This window comes from Balaenoptera ricei, chromosome 17, assembly GCF_028023285.1.
Source record: "Balaenoptera ricei isolate mBalRic1 chromosome 17, mBalRic1.hap2, whole genome shotgun sequence".
NCBI lineage: Eukaryota > Metazoa > Chordata > Mammalia > Artiodactyla > Balaenopteridae > Balaenoptera > Balaenoptera ricei.
This window is the reverse complement of record NC_082655.1, coordinates 69,676,312-69,697,885: the sequence shown is the minus strand read 5'-3', so window position 1 is coordinate 69,697,885 and position 21,574 is coordinate 69,676,312. Positions and strand designations below refer to the sequence as shown.

Below are 21,574 nucleotides of genomic sequence, written 5' to 3'. Positions count from 1 at the left end.
TATTTTCATGAATTATGACTGTTTTTAAAATTTCAACTTCTAGAGTCTTGGAGTTTTTCTTTATAGTTTCCATGGACTCTTAAAATTATTTTTATTATGTAATGTTCGATTCTGAAGTGTATATATAAAAATGGTAGTAAAACTTCCTATGCTTTATTTACTGCAAATGTATTTTTTTTCTCACATGGTTGCTTATCTTTACTTTGGTTCCTTTTAAAAAACAAACACTTAGTTCTTTATATAATAAAGATACATTAACATTTAGAATTCATTGTGGTATATGCCATGGTTGTCTAAAGATGAGAATAATATTCTTAGGTTAGACTTTTTATTATATTTTGAAATCAATGCTTTCAAATGGGAAAGTATAATTTGAATCCAAATATCTGTCCTCAACAATCCATTTAGTACAGAGCCAGAATGATTACCTTAAAAAGTTCATTAGGTCATATCACTTCTCAATTCAAAACTCTCCGGTGATTTCCCATCCCATTCAGAGCAAAACCCGAAGTCCTTCCTAAGGTGCTGGACCTATATCAGCTTCCCTCTGGCTACTTCTCTGATGCCACCTCCTACCCTTCTCTCCTCCCTCCTCCTTCCTCCCTCACTCAGTTCCAGCCATGCAGCCCTCCTTGCTCTTCCTTAAACTCACCAAAGATGCTCCCAACTGAAATCCTTTACACTATTGTTCCTTCTACCTGCTCTTTCCCCAGTCCTCCTTCACTGTCAAGTCTCATCTTATCAGATGAGATCATCTTCCCTATGCCACCTAAAACAGTTAACCCACCCCCACCATGTCACTCTTTATTACTTTCCTGGCATTATATTTTTCTGCATAGTATGTATGACAACTGACTTTGTTTTGTTTACCACTGTTTCCCCAGTAACCAGCTCAGAAAATAGTAGTTGCATAAATTAATGAATGAATTTAGTCACTCATCTGATAACCTCTGAGATGACAACTATATAAAATGTATTTGGTATTTTTTCTTAGGTTGTGAAAAAAAATCTTTTTTTCTTACAACTTAAAAATACTACCATCATTAGTATCAGTTATTGCTATGGTTTAAATGTTTGTGTCCCGCCCCCACCCCCGCCACCAAATTCATATGTTGAAATCCTAATGCCCAATGTGATGGTGTTAGGAGGTGGGGCCTTTGGGAGGTAATTAGGTCATGAGGGTGGAGCTCTCATGAATGAGATTAGTGACCTTATCAAAGAGACCCCAGAGAGCTCCCTAGCACCTTCCATCAAGTGAGAACACAGTGAGAAGGCATTACCTATGAACCAGGAAGCCCTCACTAAACACTGAATCTGCTGGCACCATGATCCTGCAGTTCCCAGCCTGCAGAACTGTGAGAAATAAATGTTTGTTTTTTATAAGCCAGTCAGACTCTTGTACAGTTGACCCTTGAGCAACACAGGTTTTGAACTGCATGGGTTCACTTATATGTGGATTTTTTTCAATAGTAAATACTATAGCACTACATGATCCCTGGTTGGTTGAGTCCTCTGATGCAGAACCTCTGATTTGGAGGAACCACAGATATAGAGGGCAGACTATATGTTATACTCAGACTTTCAGCTGTGCGGAAGGTCGGCACCCCTAACTCCCGTGTTGTTCAAGGGTCAACTGTATTTTGTTATAGCAGCCTGAATAGATGAAGATAGTTATTTTGGGGGGTACCTAATAACTTCTCCTGACCACTGGGGTTCTGAAGTTCACTAGGATTTTGTGTGGCTTGGGGAGTGCTATGGTTTTGTGTAATTTGGGAAATGCTATACTAGAAGACAGTGTGAAGGCAAGGTGACTGCCCATGTGTTTCATGTCATTATTCAGCACATCACAGCTTTTCAAACAATTATAAAAAGTGGTGGATAAAAAGAATATCACTGTTTTCTTATCTCTGCATGTAAGAATAGCATTCAAAAGAGATTGCTTTAGGAATAGAAAAGTTACTTCAGAAGGAGTTTTGATTAAAAATAAGCATATAGATTGAAAGGAAATGGGAATCTGAAACAAGGAAAATATTTAACATTAGTGATCCAGAAGGAAGATGGTAATGCAGTAGTGAAGTTAAAAACAGTAACAAGGACCAAAACATTCAAAGCGATTAGATACGCATGAAATTTATGAAAATAAAAAAATTATATGATTTGTCAAATGCAAATGATATAGCTGGAGGAAAATGATCAGACAGATGTAGTTTGTTTTTGGTGAACTCAGAAATCCAATAATGCTGAAGAGCAACCAGCATAAGGGAACAAGAATTAGTTGGTAAAAGCTTTAGAATCCTTACTCATATGTCCAGCGTAAGACTAGAGGTCTCCTACAGATTTAGCAGCGTGGGAGGGTTATCTGCTGAAACAGGTACAATAAAATTACTGGACTTAAAAATCATTGCCAAATGAAAATCCAGTAGCTCAGTGTCCCAGGAGCCAAGCGAGTAATTCTGTCACATCCATCATGCCTCGCTTCAAAAATATCATTTTCCTGTATTACTTACTTCAGTGATTTTTGAAGATGAGCTATTTGTAAAAGGTTTTTAAACTTGGTAACATCATTTTCAAAAGCTTCAACAAAGATATTTGTTCATGATGTTGGAATAGATGTTATAAATAAAGATATTGTTATTCACATGCAAATTCTTACATATTTACCCAGAGGAATGATCAGAGAAATAAAACAGTATATCATTTTGTGTACACATACACCCACACAATCAATACCAAACATTATTTAATCTGTGGTTACAAAAAGCTCATTTTTAAAAGCATTGGGTGTGTTTTGCACAAGGAACATGAAATATGAAACAGGGAGATGAAGTGAGTTTTGCATATAATCAGTATCTGGGTTAGGAAAAATTGGATTTAAAAGTGATTTTACAAAAGATAAAATAAGATAGCTCTTTTTAGTGGTGGATTAGCTTGAAAATATGTGTTTGAATCACGAGAGAAGAAAATGAAAGTTTCTGTATTTTCTTGAAGTCTTAGAGGGATTTGCAGTTTAGCCTTGTGATCTTCTATCCTGGAAAGAATGAAGGTGCTCAATGCATTTGTTTTAATTTAAAACTGGGTTTACATGTAACATGTTAGAATCACCCTCAGCAGAGGTGACGGGGATCTTAAGGGTCTAGTTTGACGATGTAGTGGATGTTTAATTCATCACTCTGAGCCCAAAGTTATCCAACTCTTGCCCGTAAATCTCTGATGATGTAAATTCACTTGCACTCCTGTTGTGAGTTCCATGCCTCTGGAAATTCGATGTGGAATAGTTCTCTCCCTGAGCTTACCTGGAGGCCAGACTCAGCACTTCCTCATAGCCCCAAATAGCAGCCCCAATTCCCCAAAGCCTTAGTAAGTAAAGTAGCTTGTACCGAATATGACAGCGGTGGTGGTTATGGAATACATACTCAAGAGAATTTACATACTTCACAGCAAAATTTAATTAAAATCCTCACTAGACATCCTGGAATTCCAAATCCCTTTCTAGACATCCTAGCAACATTACCTCTGTTTTCTTTCCCTCTCCTTGCCCCCTGTTCTCTGAAATTCCCTATATCTTTATAGCAGTTCAGCCCAGGTTCTTAGCTAGAATAGTTCTCTAAAAACTAAAGCCCTTCAGCTGGAGGAACTCTCCTCTCCTCTGGAGGAACTTTCCTTTTTCACTGGAAAGCAGGCCAGTGAACTTCTCTTGTACTTTCACAGGCATTGGCTGGAAATAACCACTAGGTAGTAGTTTCCCTTTTCATCTTAGGTGATCTAGCAAAATATTTGCCCAACTGAAACAGACCCCTCTTACTTTGATAGAGTGAGGGGGTACTGGGAGGAGAAGGGCATATGTGGCGAGGGGCATATGTGATTGGGCTCCTAAAAAATATGGTTTTCTCCATATTACCTGTAATTTACAATATTAGGTAATTGAGTGTTCTAAAAAGAGTAGTTGTATTTTAGTAAATGCCTAATTTGGTCCTAAATGGTAATTAAAATTCTTTATAACAGTTTTATTGAGCTATAATTACATCCCATAAAATTCGCTCTTTTGAAGTGTACAATTCAGTGAATTTTAGTATATTCACGATCATCACCACTAACTAATTAAAAAACATTTTCATCATTCCCCAGAGAAACCCCCTTACACATCAGCAGTCACTACTCTGTCTCCCTCGCCCTTGGCAACCACTAATCTACTCTGTCTCTATGGATTTGCCTATTCTGGACATTTTATATAAATAGAATCATACAATATTTGTTATTTTGTGACTGACTTTTTTCACTTAGCATATTTTCAAGGTTCATGTTGCAGCATATATCGGTACTTAATTCTTTTTATATGGCCAAATAATATTCTATTGTATGTATATACCATATTTCATTTATCTGTTCATCAGTTGATAGCCATTTGTGTTTTTTATACTTTTTGGCTATTATGAATAATGCTGCTATAAACGTCCATGTACAAGTATTGTATGGACACATGTTTTCATTTCTTATGGATATATGCCTAGGAATAGAATTGCTAGGTCATGTGGTAACTCTCTGTTTAACTTTTGAGGAACTATTAAACATTTTTCCAAAGTGGTCACATCATTTTACAGCAAGTATGAGTGTTCCAATTTTTCCCACACCCTCACTAACACTTGCTATTGTCTGTCTTTTTTATTATAGCCGTCTTAGTGGGTGTGAAGTGGTATCTTGATGTGCATTTTCCTGATGGCTAATGATGTTGAACAACTTTTTCTGTGCTTATTCCCATTTGTATATTTTCTTTGGAGAAATGTCTTTTCAAATCATTTGTGCATTTAAAATTGGGTTGTCTTTTTATTGTGGTGTTGTAAGAGTTCTGAGTCCCTTATCAGAATGTATGATTTGCAAATATGTTCTCCCATGTGTAGGTTGTCCTAATAGTAATTTACGTTCAGGCAACACTTGAATTATTCACAGATTGAAGCTTAGTACGAATATCATCCAAACCCTTTGCTTTTCTCCTTGATTTATTCCAATTTGGAAAAATCTGTGCTCACAGTGCCCTCTAAAAAGAGCGCACAGAGGAAGGAAAAAACAACAATACAGTGTCTAGCAGAGAGTATGTGCTCAATTAACTCTGGCAAATGAATGAATGACATTTATCTATTTATTCTTGGTTCCCACCACTACTCTGACTTGTTGAGTCCCTCTGCTGGGCTTTCAGAGCAATGATATGTATTTCATGGCCTGAAAGCCCGCAGGGGGAGCGCTGAAGTATTGGAAAAATGTTCATGTTTCCCTGTGTATGCTCTAAGCTGTCTTGCCTACTCCACATTGAATGCACTAAAGCTTCACGCTGTCATATGCGAGTCCTCAGACTTTTTCATGATTAAGAGCAGTTTCATGATCTCCTCTTTTAAGTCTGAGACTCACCAGTTTCAGAGAAGGAAACATTTGTTTTTGTCAGTTCAATGTTGACTCCATAGTGTTTTCAGTGGTCCTGGGCATTTCTATATCAATTATATTATGGATGTTTGTTTGGAGGTTCACTTAGGGATTTCATTTCCTTCAATACCTTGATCGAAGAGTGGTTCCCTCAGTGAGGTTCACTGTCCCCTTAACCAGGCAAAGAGCTGTGGGGAGATGGATTTGATGCTGTGAGGGGCGGGGCCACAGCTTGCCTGCCTGGCAGGTCAGCTGAATCTATTTAGGAGACCTTGCGGGGAAGGAGATGGGCCCAGCCAGGCAGTCTGCATTCCTACATCATTTACAACGGTCTATCAAGGTCATTTTTGCAACTGACATTTGACAAAAATCCCCTGTTCATCTTGAGTGCCGACTCACAGGAAGAATCAGAACGATTCATAAATGGGGAGAATCAAAGGAATTCCAGTCGGGACCGCAGTTTGGAACTAAGAAATCAAAGAAAGTATATGTATGAAGGAAACAGGCTGGGGAAAGGAAGAAGAACAGAGGGAAGCAAGCCACTACTTTGTAACCGTATGTAAACACGAGTCTAGCTTTACACCGGCAGAGCTGGCTGGCCTGCTAGCGTGACTCAGCTCAGTTACCATTCCTGGTACCCAGGTGATTGTGGGTATCACGCCCATGACACACCTATGGATGTGGGTACCTGCCAGCTAGTGAAACGGGACACACAGTTATGAGCATGCAAAATGGCCCCATCTCAGAGATGGACAAAAGAGAATTTTTAAAAAATTAGTGGCATCAGGGAGTTAATTTGAACAAGTTTGCTGTCTCGGTCCAGGCTGAAGAAAAAAATTTCTCAATCTAAACAGCCATCAAAAATACTTTATAGTATTTATGCAATGCTTTTCCTTCTCTCATAAGTGCAAACACTTTAAAGCTTACCTCATGGCTCATCATCACAACCCTCTCCTGAAGGAAAGAGGTAGTTTCACAGACAACTGACCTGAGGCTCAGAGGTGAGTTGACTGTTCTGGAAGGTGGGGGAGAAGGGTTGGGTCACTGAGATGTAGACCCCTTTTTGGAGCTAGGACTGAATCAGTCATTAAACATATGTAAAGTCCTTTAATTTCCGTAAGAACCCTGTGAGGTGGGTATTATTATTACTTTGGTAGATTGAAGAAAATCATCCAAATCATTGAGCTAATAATGGTAGAATGAAACCATGTATCTATCATATTCTAGAACCATATTGTTTCTGCTCTACCATGTTCTATTTACTAATTCTAACTGATTAAAGAGGTTGCCTGGAGGGTTCTGTGGAAGAAGTCTCAGCCACACGCAGTTATTCCACCTGATGCTGGTGGGGATGGGAGGAGTGGCATCTGGTTACAGAACCAAAGCCTCATAGAAGGAGGGCTTTTGTCATGGGCTTCATTTCTAAGAGACTCACGGAAGACTTTCTATTACACAACGGTCTATACTTTGAGGGTGCTAAGAAAGGACACTGAGAAAGGGCAGCTCCTTACAACTGCATGTGGGTAACACTTCTCCTTTCCCTCCCCGCTGTAGCCAAGTACAATAACTAGTGAAGGAAACCAGAATATGTCACCCCCAAATATGCCTCTTTGACATAAAAATTATTTCGAGCCCAAGGCAATTAAGCAGCAGGAAATGCAGGAAAAGCTCTCTCCACCCTCCCCTTTTCTGCCTAAAGACAGGACATAAATTCTCCTACTGGAGACAGACTCTTAACCCAGAGACAGCACCACAGGAATCAGCAAAAAAACCTTCCTGCATTAGTTACCTCTCGTATATTTACCTCCCCACGGTTGGCTGCCTTTGGAAGCCTAAAACTGTATTCCTTTGTACTATCGTTTCTCTACCAGTTTATTGCTCTTTGTTGAAGACACTATATAAGCTGGTGTCCTAAGCTGCCACTTTGAGTTACTTTTCATGAGGTTTCTTCCACGTGACATGTGCAGCGCACATTAATAAACCATTTTTCTCTTGTTACTCTTTCTGTTTAAGAGCCCCAGCCCAAAACCCAAGATGGCTTAGAGGTATACTACCCATCTTCTACACTAGCTATGGCTAATTTTCTGTTTCTTTCTTTCTCTTTTGCTACTACCTGCTTCTTTATTTTGCCACAAGAGTTTCCTTCCTTAAAATGACATCCTCTCCTTACTTGAAAGGTAACTATTATGAAACATGGAATGTAGTGGAAATATATTCGCCATGTGAGTGGCCAATCAGTGTATGATTGGCAGGTTGGTAGATTCTAGACAAGGATTTGGCAGCTCTGATCATCGTAGACAGATGAAGGCAGGATCAGTGTTACCCTCAGTGAAAGGATGAATACATTTCACTGGATTTATACCACATACCACAGTTCCTGTTTTAGTTTCTGAATGACAAATATTCCTTAGTTTTCTGCTTTTACATCTGTGTTTAAGTTTTCAATTTTCAGGATTGGGTTGACAGATTTAAATCCTTGATTCTTTTGTATTTTTATAAAAATGCTTTCATTTTCTTTTGCAAATTATAGCTACAATGTACAACGTAGGAGGTTTTCACATACACAAAGATATCAGTCTTACATTGGAGTCCCAGTGGGCTCATCATTTTTGAGAGTGAAAGATATGGATACCTTTGGATCCGAATCCCTATTAATCCCCAACTTACCGCACCATTTCACCCTCCAGTTTCGATTGGCATCCACTCCACAGCAGCGAAACCTTGAGTTCCTTGACCTTGTTTTTCTCCAAAATCGATCCTAGATGTAATTAAAAAAAGAGGTGCAGAAAAACACTTAAGAGGTTATTCCCATTCGTTTTAGTAGCTCAGTCAGTGAATGAATCACAGCATGGAGGGGGAGGGAGAGTTCCCTTGGGAATAAACAAGTCCAGGGAGTGGGAAGAGGACAGGATTAGCATCAGAGACTCAGGTTCATGCTCCAATTTCTGCCACAAACTTTTCTCTTACCTTCTCTTGGCCTCATTTCTTCACAGGCAAAATTGAGTGAGCTGGACTGGACTAGTGATTTTTTCACAATTTATTTGGAAGGAGAAATCTTTATTTACATGAAATCTTAGGCAAAGCCAAACATATAAAGGAAATCAAAAGGTTGCTGTTATGCTGGGGAAGGGAGTGGAAGTCTCCTTTGTAGCTCTGGAAGCACTAGGCTAGCTGCCCACCAAGCTTCTTTCCTGTTTCAGGACTGTTTTCCATGATTTTTTCAGTTGGATAGGCAAAGTGACTTACATTGGTCCAGCTAAAATGGTATCCATCAACGTTAAACACAGGCATGATATAGAAATACAGATGATTCAACATTTTTCTCATGGTTGGGTCACTCCTATATGTTAGAAGAGCCTAAAAGACAAAGGTGACATTTTTCTTACAAATTGATCCCAAATACAGATTTGGAAAATAAATATGAGAAATCCTTTTTATCCATGTGAAATACCAAATATGTTGGGTTAAAAAGTAACAAGCTAATATGAACTATACTCTTTGACATCATATGTTCTTTCTGGAGAATTTTGTCTCAGACTATTTATTACTGATAACATCTTAGCAAAGGTGGCAAAACAGATTAATTGGGCAGCCTCTGGCAGTATTTCAGATCTCGCTAAACTTTAGGATGATTAAGAAAGCAACAATTTAGATATGCTTTTGTATAATTGGTCCTTTTTAAGATTCCATTCAATTGTGGACAAAACAATTACCTAAATATTTCGATATCCCTACATGATACATCATAACACAAGCTAGTTATTTATGTCACTTAATTGTTTCTGTCTAATTGGTAGCAGACTCAAGTCTTGGAACTTATTGCATGGACACTCTATTCTTTCCTGACTTTCCTATAAAAAGTTCAATGGACAATTATTTATTGTGTCACCTTTATCGTGGCTCCTTTGAAATCTCACTCTTGTGATTGGGTCTGACCCCAAGTCTGAAGATTCTGCACTATTTGGCCTCAAAAGAAGAGCATTGAATGTGCTAAGTCGAGTTAAGAATACAAACATTTTGAAATACCATTCCTATGGAATGGACTTTTAAAAAAGTTCTTTTTGATGCATGTTTGTCTATTTGTAAAGTACCTTAGAGAAACACATAGAATATTTGTAACAATGGCTGCCGTGGGGAGGGGGACTGGGGGACAATATATGGCAAAGAGTATTACCTTTCATTTTATACCCATTTGGATTGTTTGAATTTTAACCATATTAAAACACAATTAAAAGTAAAATAATTCTTAAATTATACATATATCTTGCTTTGGAAAATTCAGTACTTAAAATTTTAATTTTCTTTTACATCCAGTTAAGTAGAATTTCTGAACCCATCACAAGCAGCATTCTGCATTTACACAGTGAGAATTCTGTTCATAGTGAGCAATCCAATAATACAATTTATTATTAGAAACTCACTATATTAGAAATAGTAATGAAAATATAGAGATATATTCAAGAACATAAGACATGAGTTAAATATAATTTTATTAAATATAATTTAAATACCTATGGTATTAACACAAGCTGATAAACATTAATACAGTTCTTTTTTAACATTTTTATTGGAGTATAATTGCTTTACAATGTTGTGTTAGTTTCTGCTTTATAACAAAGTGAATCAGCTATACATATACATATATCCCCATATCTCCTCCCTCTTGCATCTCCCTCCCACCCTCCCTATCCCACTCCTCTAGGTGGTCACAAAGCACCGAGCTGATCTCCCTGTGCTATGCGGCTGCTTCCCACTAGCTATCTATTTTACATTTGGTAGTATATATAAGTCCATGCCACTCTCTCATTTCGTCCCAGCTTACCCTTCCCCTCCCCATGTCCTCAAGTCCATTCTCTATTAGGTCTGCGTCTTTATTCCCGTCCTGCCCCTAGAATCTTCATGACCACTTTTTTTTTTTTTTTTAGATTCCATAATATATGTGTTAGCATACGGTATTTGTTTTTCTCTTTCTGACTTACTTCACTCAATACAATTCTCCTTTATTTAAGACTCAATAATTTGTTGGCCAAATAGCTTCAGTAGAACTTTCATACATGCTTGAATTTCTATTAACAGTCCAATGCCTCAAACTAGGGGAAAATTCTGGTATGTGATTGTATATACCCTGGAATTTTGTTTTCCTCTAATAAACAGAGGTCCTCCAAAGCTTGGAGGAAATCTCCTGGTGGGGATAGCAGAGACAAAGCAGTATGATTAGCTAATATTCCTCCCTTAAAGTTAGGGGGTTGTGGCTTTCCATGCCACTCTAGAGAAGAAGAAGAGATGCAAGGAAAGAGATTGGGAGCAACAAGGCAGGAACAAAGGGGAAGGAAAAAGTCATGGTAATTTCTCTCTCTCCTCTCCTAGCATTGGGATCCATGGTCTATTTGTCTCAGTCCAAACGGGGAAGCCTCACTTTTTCCAAGCACAGAAAGGGTGTTACATGTTAGCACGTAAGCGCCAGACTTGCTGGAGACTTGCATGGGGACTTTCTCATCTTATCCTGCCTTCTCTCCCTCCAGTGCAAATGACTGCCATACTTTTGTATTGGAGAGAATATTATGATCTTCCTTTTTAAAAATCACAGTATACTTTAAGCAAATAGAAAAAATACAGAGAAGAATATTTCATCCATGTGCCCACCAACTACATCTTGCCATATTTCTCAAATCTTTTAAAAAGAAAATCAAGACATTATAGATAAAACTAAAGCTCCCTTTTTATCACTCTCAGATCCCATTTTCCTCCCCTCCACCAATCAGTAGCCTAAATATGACATTATCGTTTCCTTGCATGATTTTCTGTTTTGCTACATACATACGGATTCATGAACAATATATAATATGTGTATGCTTTGAAATGTCATGCCAATGAGATCATGATGTGTCAATCTTCAGTTGGCTTTTCTCTCCAGTATTATGTTTTTGACACTTATTAAGTTGATGATTTATTCATTTTAACTGTTATATGGCATTCCATTATAGGTAAATGCACGATATATCTACCTCTTATATTGTTGATGGACAGTTATGTTGCTTCTGATATTTCATTGTTACAAGATTGCAGTGAACATTCTTGCACATTTCTCCTAGACATGTGTGACAGTTTCTTTATGATATATATCTAGGAATAATTTGCTGGATCATGGATTCACATACCTTCCACTTTACTAAATGTTGCCATTTTCTGTCTAAATCAGTAAAGATTTTCATTTGCAGTGAATGAGAGTCCCCATTGTTCTACAACTTACCAACCCTTGGTTTTGTTAAGATTTCAATTAAAAAAAATTAACGGGTATGAAATTATGTTTTGTTGTTTTACTTCATATTTCCCTGATTATAATTTATATTGAACAGCTTTAATATAATGACAGGCCATCGTATAAATTGCTCACTCATACTTTTGCCCATTTTTTTCTATTAAACTCTCATTCTTATATTCTGAATATTAATCCTTTTGTTATATGCATTATGAACATCTTCCTTTCTTGCAGCTTATTGCTTTCTATTTTCATCACGTCGTTGTTGTATTGATATATGTTTTTAATTTTATCACTAGTAAATGTATAAGCTTATTTAAGAACCCATCTCTGCCTTAAGATCATAAATCTATTATCTTGTATTTTCTTCAAAAAGCCATTTTAAAGTTTCATTTTAAATGTAGGCCTTAAACCTCCCAGAAATGTTTTTTTACATGATGTTCAGTTGGGATTTTTTTGTTTTTATTTATTTATTTATTTTTTGGCTGCATTGGGTCTTCGTTGCTGTATGAGGGCTTTCTCTACTTGCTGTGAGTGGGGACTACTCTTCGTTGCAGTGCGAGGGCTTCTCATTGCGGTGGCTTCTCTTGTTGCAGAGCACAGGCTCTAGGCGTGCAGGCTTCAGTAGTTGTGGCACACAGGCTTCAGTCGTTGTGGCACACAGGCTTCAGTCGTTGTGGCTTGCGGGCTCTAAAGTGCAGGTTCACTAGTTGTGGCACATGGGCTTAGTTGCTCCGCGGCATGTGGGATCTTCCCAGACCAGGGCTCGAACCCATGTCCCCTGCATTGGCAGGCAGATTCTTAACCACTGCACCACCAGGGAAGCCGCTCAGTTGGGACTTATTAATTTATTTTTCCATTGTGGAAGGCCAGTTGCACTACTGTACTCATTTGGATGGGTCATCTTTTCCCTAGTGAGGTAGTATATGACCTCTGTCAAGTATCAAGTTTTCTTTCAAGGGTGGAATTGCTCTAACACACTTTGGTTTATATCCATTCACCAACACCACACCATGGTTTACATAGAATCTGTTGAGTTTGGTAGGATGTCTCCCCATACTGTCCCACTTCAAAATTGTCTTGGCTATTTTTGACTCTTCTCCATTTACATTAATTTTGAAACCGAGGTTGAGTACATTACAGATGTTCTGTTCTACATTAGGTTGTTTATTTTTGTCACTAATGGATATTGAATTTTAGCAAATAATCTTTCTTCATGAATTAACATAATCATATAGTTGTTGTTATGATCAATTTCAGTAAGTAATTTTCTATCATTAAATCATCCTTGTATTCCTGGGATAAGCCAATTTGGTTATGATATGTACTCTTATTATGTTGGCTGGATTAAGGTTGCTAATATTTACTTCTATATTTTTGAGTGAGATAGGCCTATAATTTCCTTTCTTATTTTGTCCTTGTCTTGCTTTGGTATCAGGGTTATATTACTCTATTATTATTTGGGGAGTAAACCATCTAGGCCTAGAGCAGAAATGAATTAAATATAAAACAAAGATATGGTAGGGAAGATGTATCTTTGATTTCTGTTTCATTGTTTTCCGCTCTTTATTGTTTCTTTCTTTCATTGACTCTTTTTCTAATTTCTTGAGTTGAAAGCTTAGCTCATTAATTTGGACACATTATTTTCTAATATATTTATTTAAAACTATAAATTCCCCTTCAGTAGTACATTAGCTACATTTTATATGTTTTGACATATAATTTTACTTCCATTCAGTTGTAAATATCAAAAAATTTCTTTGACTTCTTTAAACCATGAGCTCTTCATAAATATTTTTATATTTTAAAACGTGAGTTTTCTTTGAGTCATATTTTTATAAATTGTTTTTAACAACTGCATTATAGCCAGAGCATATGGTCTATGTGATATAGTTTCTTTGGTATCCCTTGAACCTTGCTTTATGGCCTAGTATATTGTCAGTTTTTGCAAAGGTTCCAGTTGTGCTTGAAAACAATATGCATCCTCTAATTATTGGGTATGGATTCTAGTATGTGTTTATTAGATTAAGCTTATTAATTACACTGTTTTTATCATCTATATCGTTTTTAAAAAAATTTTTTTAAAACAATTAATTAATTTGCCTGTGCCAGGTCTTAGTTGCTGTGTGTGGGATCTTCATTGCAGCATGGGGGGTTTTTTAGTTGTGGCATGCATGTGGGATCTAGTTCCCTGACCAGGGATCGAACCCGGGCCCCCTGCATTGGGATCATGGAGTCTTAACCACTGGACCACCAGGGAAGTCCTTATCATCTATAGTCTTACTAAAAATTTTTCCTGTCTGCTATCTTAATCACTGAGCTGTGTTTAAAAACTCAATTATTTTAGATTTATCACTTTTTCTTGTAACTGTCAAATGTTGTTTTATATATTTTTAGGCCATTAACATGGCTTCATTTTAAAAAAAAATTTAATTAATTAATTTTTGGCTGCGTTGGGTCTTCGTTGCTGTGCGCGGGTTGTGGCGAGCGGGGGCTACTCTTCATTGTGGTGTGCAGGCTTCTTACTGTGGTGGCCTCTCTTGTTGCGGAGCACAGGCTCCAGGCGTGTGGGCTCTGTAGTTGTGGCACACGGGCTTAGTTGCTCCGCGGCACGTGGGATCTTCCCAGACCAGGGCTCAAAACCCGTGTCCCCTGCATTAGCAGGCAGATTCTCAACCACTGCGCCACCAGGGAAGCCCTCACATGGCTTCATTTTAAAGTTCTTCATTTCCAAACACTACATTAACTAAGGAAGCTGTCCTCTAGTGTTCTATTCTGGAGTGGATCTAATTACCGAGACTTGCAGAACATGTTCTTCGTCTGACAAATAAACAGGGTGTCATCGTATTGCATATGCTATATTTGTGATTTTTATAACTCTCTAAGAATCGCAGCCATTCTCCATCTGGTCAGACAAAATGAGAATGATCACAGTGTGATGACTGTCCAGTGCTGAAGAGGACAATTCAGAGACCTCCTTGCTTCAGTGCTTTAAGTAATAGGACATAGATGATTTCTCTTTTATGGTTTAGGTGATGTTTCTAGAAAAAAGATGATAATGTGACTTTCTATTTCCTATTACTCTAACATATGATAACCATGAAGAACATGGGGGTGTGCTTTCCTCCTAATAGGTAGACTCTTTTTAGCAATCAATTCCCACCACCCATACACACGGAAATAGGAGATGCCTACTAATCAGGTTCCATCTGGGCTTTCCAAGTTCAATTTCTTGACTACTATTGTTGATTACAAGGAAGATTTAAGTAGTTGTGATCTGAAAGCCAGTCACAAAACAATGCACCACACGCCTCAGTGTGGCAGTCTTTAGGTACTACACTCACCTTCATCAATCTATTTAAAAATAATTGGCTGAAGTGGATTTTGATTTTAAGTTAAAAGATAAAGTTTTGAGTATAATCTTCTGCTAGGAAAACAATATGTTTGGTATTAGATTATGGAATTTCTGAAGTTGATGAAGAAAGACAAAGCATGAATCTATTTGGTACTTAACCACCTACCAAGACTACTTTGACTTCCCCATCAGTAGATATACATAATATACTAGAATTCACCAAATAAACTTTGGTTAAATTCGAAGAAAAATTTTGCAATTATGAAAGTCTTTGTGTGGTGTGACAAGGTTAGGCCCAAGAGTCTCCCTCCTTTTCATTGTTTGTGGATTTATTTGGTTGGGTGTTGTTTCTTAGAGCCCCATGGCAACCTGGAACGTGGCATTGTTTTTGAGGATCAGTGTTGCTGGCTTTTAAAAAGGTACCTTTTAAACTTTCCATTATTTTTCTTCTAGAATCACTACAGAAGACCTAAAAATAATAACCACACATTCAGTGAACTGCATACTGGGAGAACTAGTTGTTATAGCTGGGGCCAAAGGAACAGCACAGTCACCAGTCAAGCTGAAGAATGTTCTCACCTAGAGTGGAGTGGAGTAAAATTATTTAGGGTAGAAAAATTTGTAGCACTAAAGTGGGTGCATCTTGACACAAAGGAGGTATTTACAATTCAATACTAGGAGAATTAATTAGAGCAGGAGAGGTTTCCACGGAAATTTTTAAAAAAGGGAACGTAATCTATAAAGATATTTGATGTCACACTGTGAGAAGCTCATTAAATACAATATGGTAACCAAATAATAGTTTGGAAGCAGCATGAGCAAAAGGCTCTGTGAATGAAGGGTGGAGAACTGGAAAACCAAATGTGAATCTAGTTATTTTTTTTAAGTGACACACTATTATATTTAGTAGTGAACTGTACTTATTTTTAGAATGCAGAACTCAAATTTCATATCCTAAAAAAAGTCCATCCCGAAGCTTTGTCTGGCATAAACAACTGGGAAAACATGTATTTGTATTAATGAAATAAATATTAATATAAAGAGATAATTCAGGAAAAACAGTTCACGAATCTAGTTATTTTTGTACTTAGTTAATTTATACTTAGAACCTCCCAGAGGGCAGGTGACGATTGAAAAATGTTATCTATTAATCTCTATTTTCTATTAAGAGATATAGATAAATATTTGAAATGTTTTGTATCACCAGGAAGAATATAACATTAGCTGCATGTCTCGATACTTTTTTCTTAAGTAAAACCACTTCATGTTTCTAGAATTTTTATGAGATAGCTTAACAACAATGGTTGGTTGTATTTTCTCAGGGCCAGCAGAGTAGAGGCCAGGACCAGCTTTGTGGCATTATTAAAATCTACTACGTAAGAATCTTTTACCTACAAAAAGAAAATACAGGCGCCCTCACTTTGCATGGCTCTGATATACACGAATTTCAGTAACCATGGTTTAGTTAAATGATATCAGTCCTCCAAGTACAGCCCAAATTTGCTACTAGTGCTAGGTCTTAACTCTACAAATCACTACGCAAATTTCAGCTGTGCATCAAGATCTGTGACAGATTGTGCCGCTTCTTTTAAAGTCTGTAGGTGTGTGATTGGTCACTGTACATGTGTTACTCAGTTCACAGACAGACAGCAAAGTGTGTAGCTGTGTTGCTCCCTTGTCTTCTGGTGATAAACCTGTGTGGCATTTTACAAAAATGGATATAGTAAGAGAGAATAGGTCAACAAAGCTTAAAGTGCAGCAATAATGCAAATAACGCAGAGGGGAAATGTGAATCAAACGTAAATGGAGTTATAGAAGAAATAGCTGACCCCAGGGATGTGGACACAGCCATCATTCAACTCTAGCTATGCAGCCAGAGGAACTTGGTGAAGACAAACTTACTGACATAAATGAGGAAGACGGTCGTACTGGAAAGGAGGATGATATTCCAGAAGAAATGAAGCTGTCAACATTTCACATTAAAGCAACTCTTGTAGGTATTTTTTGACATTGAAAGCACAAAGGAAAAAAAATACTGGAAGCTGATCCCAACTACGAAAGGAGTATGACAATTTGCCAAGGCATAAAAAAGATGCCCACTTCATGTTGTAAGTTATATAATGAGAAGGTAAGCACTATCCAAACTACCTGTGATAAAGCTTGTCACAAAGAAACAAGACATTTAATTATCAATATTTCTAATGTTTTCAATTATCGTGTAATAAATATTTCACTGTATTTTGGCGATTCCCTTACACATTTATAACAGTGTAAGAGAGTTTTTAATCTTTTGACAAAAATACGTAAAGGTCATGGAACAAACATAATTTTCCCCATTGATTATCAAGATAGATTGTTATGGCTTCAGGTTGCATGGTCACTTTTATTGACACAGTCCTGCACTTGTGTGCAGGAAAAGTGAAGACTGCCTGTATAAACAGTGACTGTATAAACAATGCCCAGAACATTCTCAAAAATTGAATAGTGGAGTGCAATGGATGCAATGGCTTTCAATTCAATTAAAGTGAACAAACATTAATATAGACCCTGCTATGTATAAGACATTATAAATGGAATAAAAAGGGAGAAAGAGCTTGGTTGGAGGGTGCAGAGGATTAAAGAGAAGATTGGGGAGGGTGAGAAGGATGGGAGAATATAAGGAGTTAAAGGCACTAAAGGGCTGGCAGAAAACAAATCAAAATATTGCAATTACTGGGATGGTAGTGAACAAAGAGAATATTAAAAAATGCAGATCGTTTTTATATGATGAACTATTTTTTTATTATGCCATTAAGAACAAAGACTTATTTGCTTACTCAGGTGAACTCATTAGATGTTTGATCTGGCCTTAATTACCCTCTCAATTATTTATTCCCTGGCTTTTGGCACATTTTATACATACAACTTAAGTCCTCTTCTTTAAAAAACTTATTTTATTTTTAGTAATACATTTCTTAACCAAAACTCTGAGTTTCACACCTACATTTGAGGGTTTATATTATGTTTTTACCTTTAATTTTCAGCAAGACATAATGAGACTGAAAAAGGTGATGATGTAAATGGAGTGGTTTTTGGGAAGCTCTTGGATTCTGGGAGGAAGAGCCTTCCCATTCTGGAAAGCTTTCCCAGTTGCAGGATGTCTCCCACAATCACTACTCCAAGTCTTCCTTAGAGCTCTGTCCTATACACACAATCCCCCATAGTCCCCAAATACTACTGTTTACCCTGCTCAGAATCATCAGCTGGTTCTTAGAAAATAACTCCCTTTCCTGTAAGTCTCCTCTTCCTGTTTTTGGTTATTTGAACTATCTACATAAAACACCTGAATCACATGCCAGGTTTTGGCACCAGGATTAGCCATCCTTAGTGCCGAGTGTAGATGCCTGGGAACATGTAAATGGAAGTGGTTTTCCAGTGTAATCAGGCCGGGCCTGGAAGGGTGAGGTTTCACATCATGTAGCAGCAGAGGAATACCATGGTTCACTTGGGAATTAAGGAAGTTTTCCTTTGCTTTTTCTTCTTTCTTTTCTTTTTTTGTGCTGCTACCTTTCTGTAACAGGACCAAATTAGATCCACCTGTATATTATGCTTCTTCAAAGTCTGGAAGAACTTTCCATTTCAGAGCATTCTTGTCCCAGTTTTCCAGTGGATCATCTTCTCACAAACCCTTGCTTTGTCTTTGGTCTGCCACTGAGTTAAATAGAATTCAACCATTGACTTTAAAATACCTGTAGGAATATATGACTCAAGCATAAATGAACTTAGTTTGAGAATGAAACTATTCAGTTTTGGCTGGGTTAAATTTGTTTAAAACATATCATTTTGGGTTCTGTTTAATATAGAAAATATGGAAAATTCAAAAAAATATAGAGAAGAAAATAAAAATCACCCATAATTCTTTAAGCATTTAGTGTATTTCTCATGTATATGTATCTCAGATATAGATTTTACAACATGGAAATTATAATGTCCATGCTGGGTTTTTTGTTTTTTTCAGGTTGTAATAAATTTACAAAATTAAAAAAATTTTTATTTTTATGTATTCATTTTTATTGGAGTATAGTTTACAATGTTGTGTTTCTGCTGTACAGCAAGGTGAATCAGTTATACATATACATATATCCACTATTTTTTTAGATTCTATTCCCATATAGGTCATTAACAGAGTATTGAGTAGAGTTCCCTGTGCTATACAGTAGGTTCTTATTAGTTATCTATTTTATACATAGTAGTGTATATATGTCAATCCCAATCTCCCAGTTCACCCCACCCCTCTGCCCCCTTTGGTGTCCATACATTTGTTCTCGACGTCTGTGTGTCTATTTCTGCTTTGCAAATAAGTTTATCTATACCATTTTTCTAGATTCCACATACATGCATTAATATACGATATTTGTTTTTCTCTTTCTGACTTACTTCACTCTGTATGACAGTCTCTAGGTCCATCCACATCTCTACAAATGATCCAATTTCGTTCCTTTTTATGGCTGAGTAATAGTTCATTGTATGTATGTACCACATCTTCTTTATCCATTCCTCTGTTGACAGACATTTAGGTTGCTTCCATGTCCTGGCTATTGTAAATAGTGTTGCAGTGAACACTTGGGTACATGTATCTTTTTGAATTATGGTTTTTTCCGGGTATACGCCCAGGAGTGGGATTGCTGGATCATATTGTAGTTCTATTTTTAGTTTTTTAAGGAACCTCAATACTGTTCTCCATAGTGGCTGTACCAATTTACTTCCCCACAAACTATGTAGGAGGATTCCCTTTTCTCCACACCCTCTCCAGCATTTATTGTTTGTAGATTTTTTGATGATGGCTATTCTGACCGGTGTGAGGTGATACCTCCTTGTAGTTTTGATTTGCATTTCTGTGTTAATTAGTGATGTAGAGCATCTTTTCCTGTGCTTCTTTGCCATCTATATGTCTTCTTTGGAGAAATGTCTATTTAGATCTTCCACCCATTTTTTGATTGGGTTGTTTGTTTTTTTGACATTGAGCTACATGAGCTGTTTATATATTTTTGGAGATTAAACCCTTGTTGGTCACTTCGTTTGCAAATATTTTCTCCTGTTGTGTGGGTTGCCTTTTTTCATTTTGTTTATGGATTCTTTTGCTGTGTGTCCATGCTGTTTTTTAAAATTTTTACTTTATTGACATAGCAGCATGTCACAGGCAGTTTCCCGTATCTTTAAATGCTCCTTTAATATATTTTATAAAGTCAGGGCTATCAATCATTTCTTCTATGCCTTCCTCCTTTCTTTGCTTTTATGCTTGGAAATGTCTTCCTCACTTGGAAATCAAATGAATATTTCCCAGAGTTACTTTCTAAATATTCTATGAATAAAGTCTCTGGTCAAATTTGCCCCAGCAATGTAGAATTATTTGAGGCAAAAATTAAGTGCTATACATAACTCTGGGCCAGCTAGCACCAGCCATGGCTTGATATATGCAACCCTGGAGATTGACAATTTTAAACTCTCAAAAGTGAACAAAGCCCAAATTACCTCATTCAGTTGGTGATGATTCTGAGAAATGAAGCAAATGCCATTACATCAGCATTGGCAACAAAGAATTAAGTGGCCTTTCCACAATTAAAAAAATAAAACAATGAAAAATAAAAAGATGTTAAAAATGGGCTGCTGTTGAAAATTGCTTGCCTACCCCAACTATCAATATGACTCCCCCCTGGACTTCCCTGGTGGCGCAGTGGTTAAGAATCCGCCTGCCAATGCAGGGGACACGGGTTCGAGCCCTGGTCCAGGAAGATCCCACGTGCTGTGGAGCAACTAAGCCGGTGTGCCACAACTACTGAGCCTGCGCTCTAGAGCCCACGAGCCACGACTACTGAGCCCACATGCCACGATTACTGAGCCCACATGCCACAACTACTGAAGCCTGCGCACCTACAGCCCGTGCTCCGCAACCAGAGAAGCCACCGCAATGAGAAGCCCGCGCACCTCAATGAAGAGTAGCCCCCGCTTGCCGCAACTAGAGAAAGTCCATGCGTGGCAACAAAGACCCAATGCAGCCAAAAATAAATAAATTAATTTTAAAAAATTTCAAGCTTACAAGAAAAAAAAAATATGACCCCCCCGAACTTGTGCCAGAACTGCAGTGGTGAACTGTTGCAATCTTCTACCCCTTTCGTGTCTCTTATTGGATTAAGTAATACAGTCAAGAAAAGTATTTGAAAACAGTTCTGTTATGGTTGGCAAAATCACTGGAATTTATTCTTGGATGTCTGTTGCCCAAATTAAGCCTGTGAATCAGGCATTCGGTCATTTGGCTGCTTATTGAGTCTCTTTAACCTCTCATCAGAGAGTATTTGATTCTTTTGGTCCTTGAGAATCAAGGTGCATGAGAGCAGTTTTTTTGATGGTCCTGTGTCTCTCTCCGCAATATCCACAGTGTCTGGCCTGTAGCGTGGTAGGCACTTAGTAATTACTTGTTGAATAAATTAATCATTTAACCTGCTTAATGTAGTGGTGTTGGGTTCTTCCCTTCAGACTAGTGATACTGCCAACATTTCAACCGATACTCC

At 37.5% G+C, this 21,574-nt stretch overlaps 1 protein-coding gene across 1 annotated transcript in view; it reads right to left on the bottom strand.

Annotated features, from left to right (window-relative positions):
• Positions 1 to 21,574, bottom strand: part of CPA6 (carboxypeptidase A6) — a 268,189-nt gene that overhangs the window by 34,407 nt on the left and 212,208 nt on the right. The window contains exons 7-8 of the mRNA XM_059901699.1: positions 8,659 to 8,769; positions 8,080 to 8,170 (exon numbers count right to left, since the gene is read on the bottom strand). Coding sequence (XP_059757682.1) covers positions 8,080 to 8,170; positions 8,659 to 8,769 — 202 coding nt within the window. The remainder of the gene's footprint in view (positions 1 to 8,079; positions 8,171 to 8,658; positions 8,770 to 21,574) is intronic.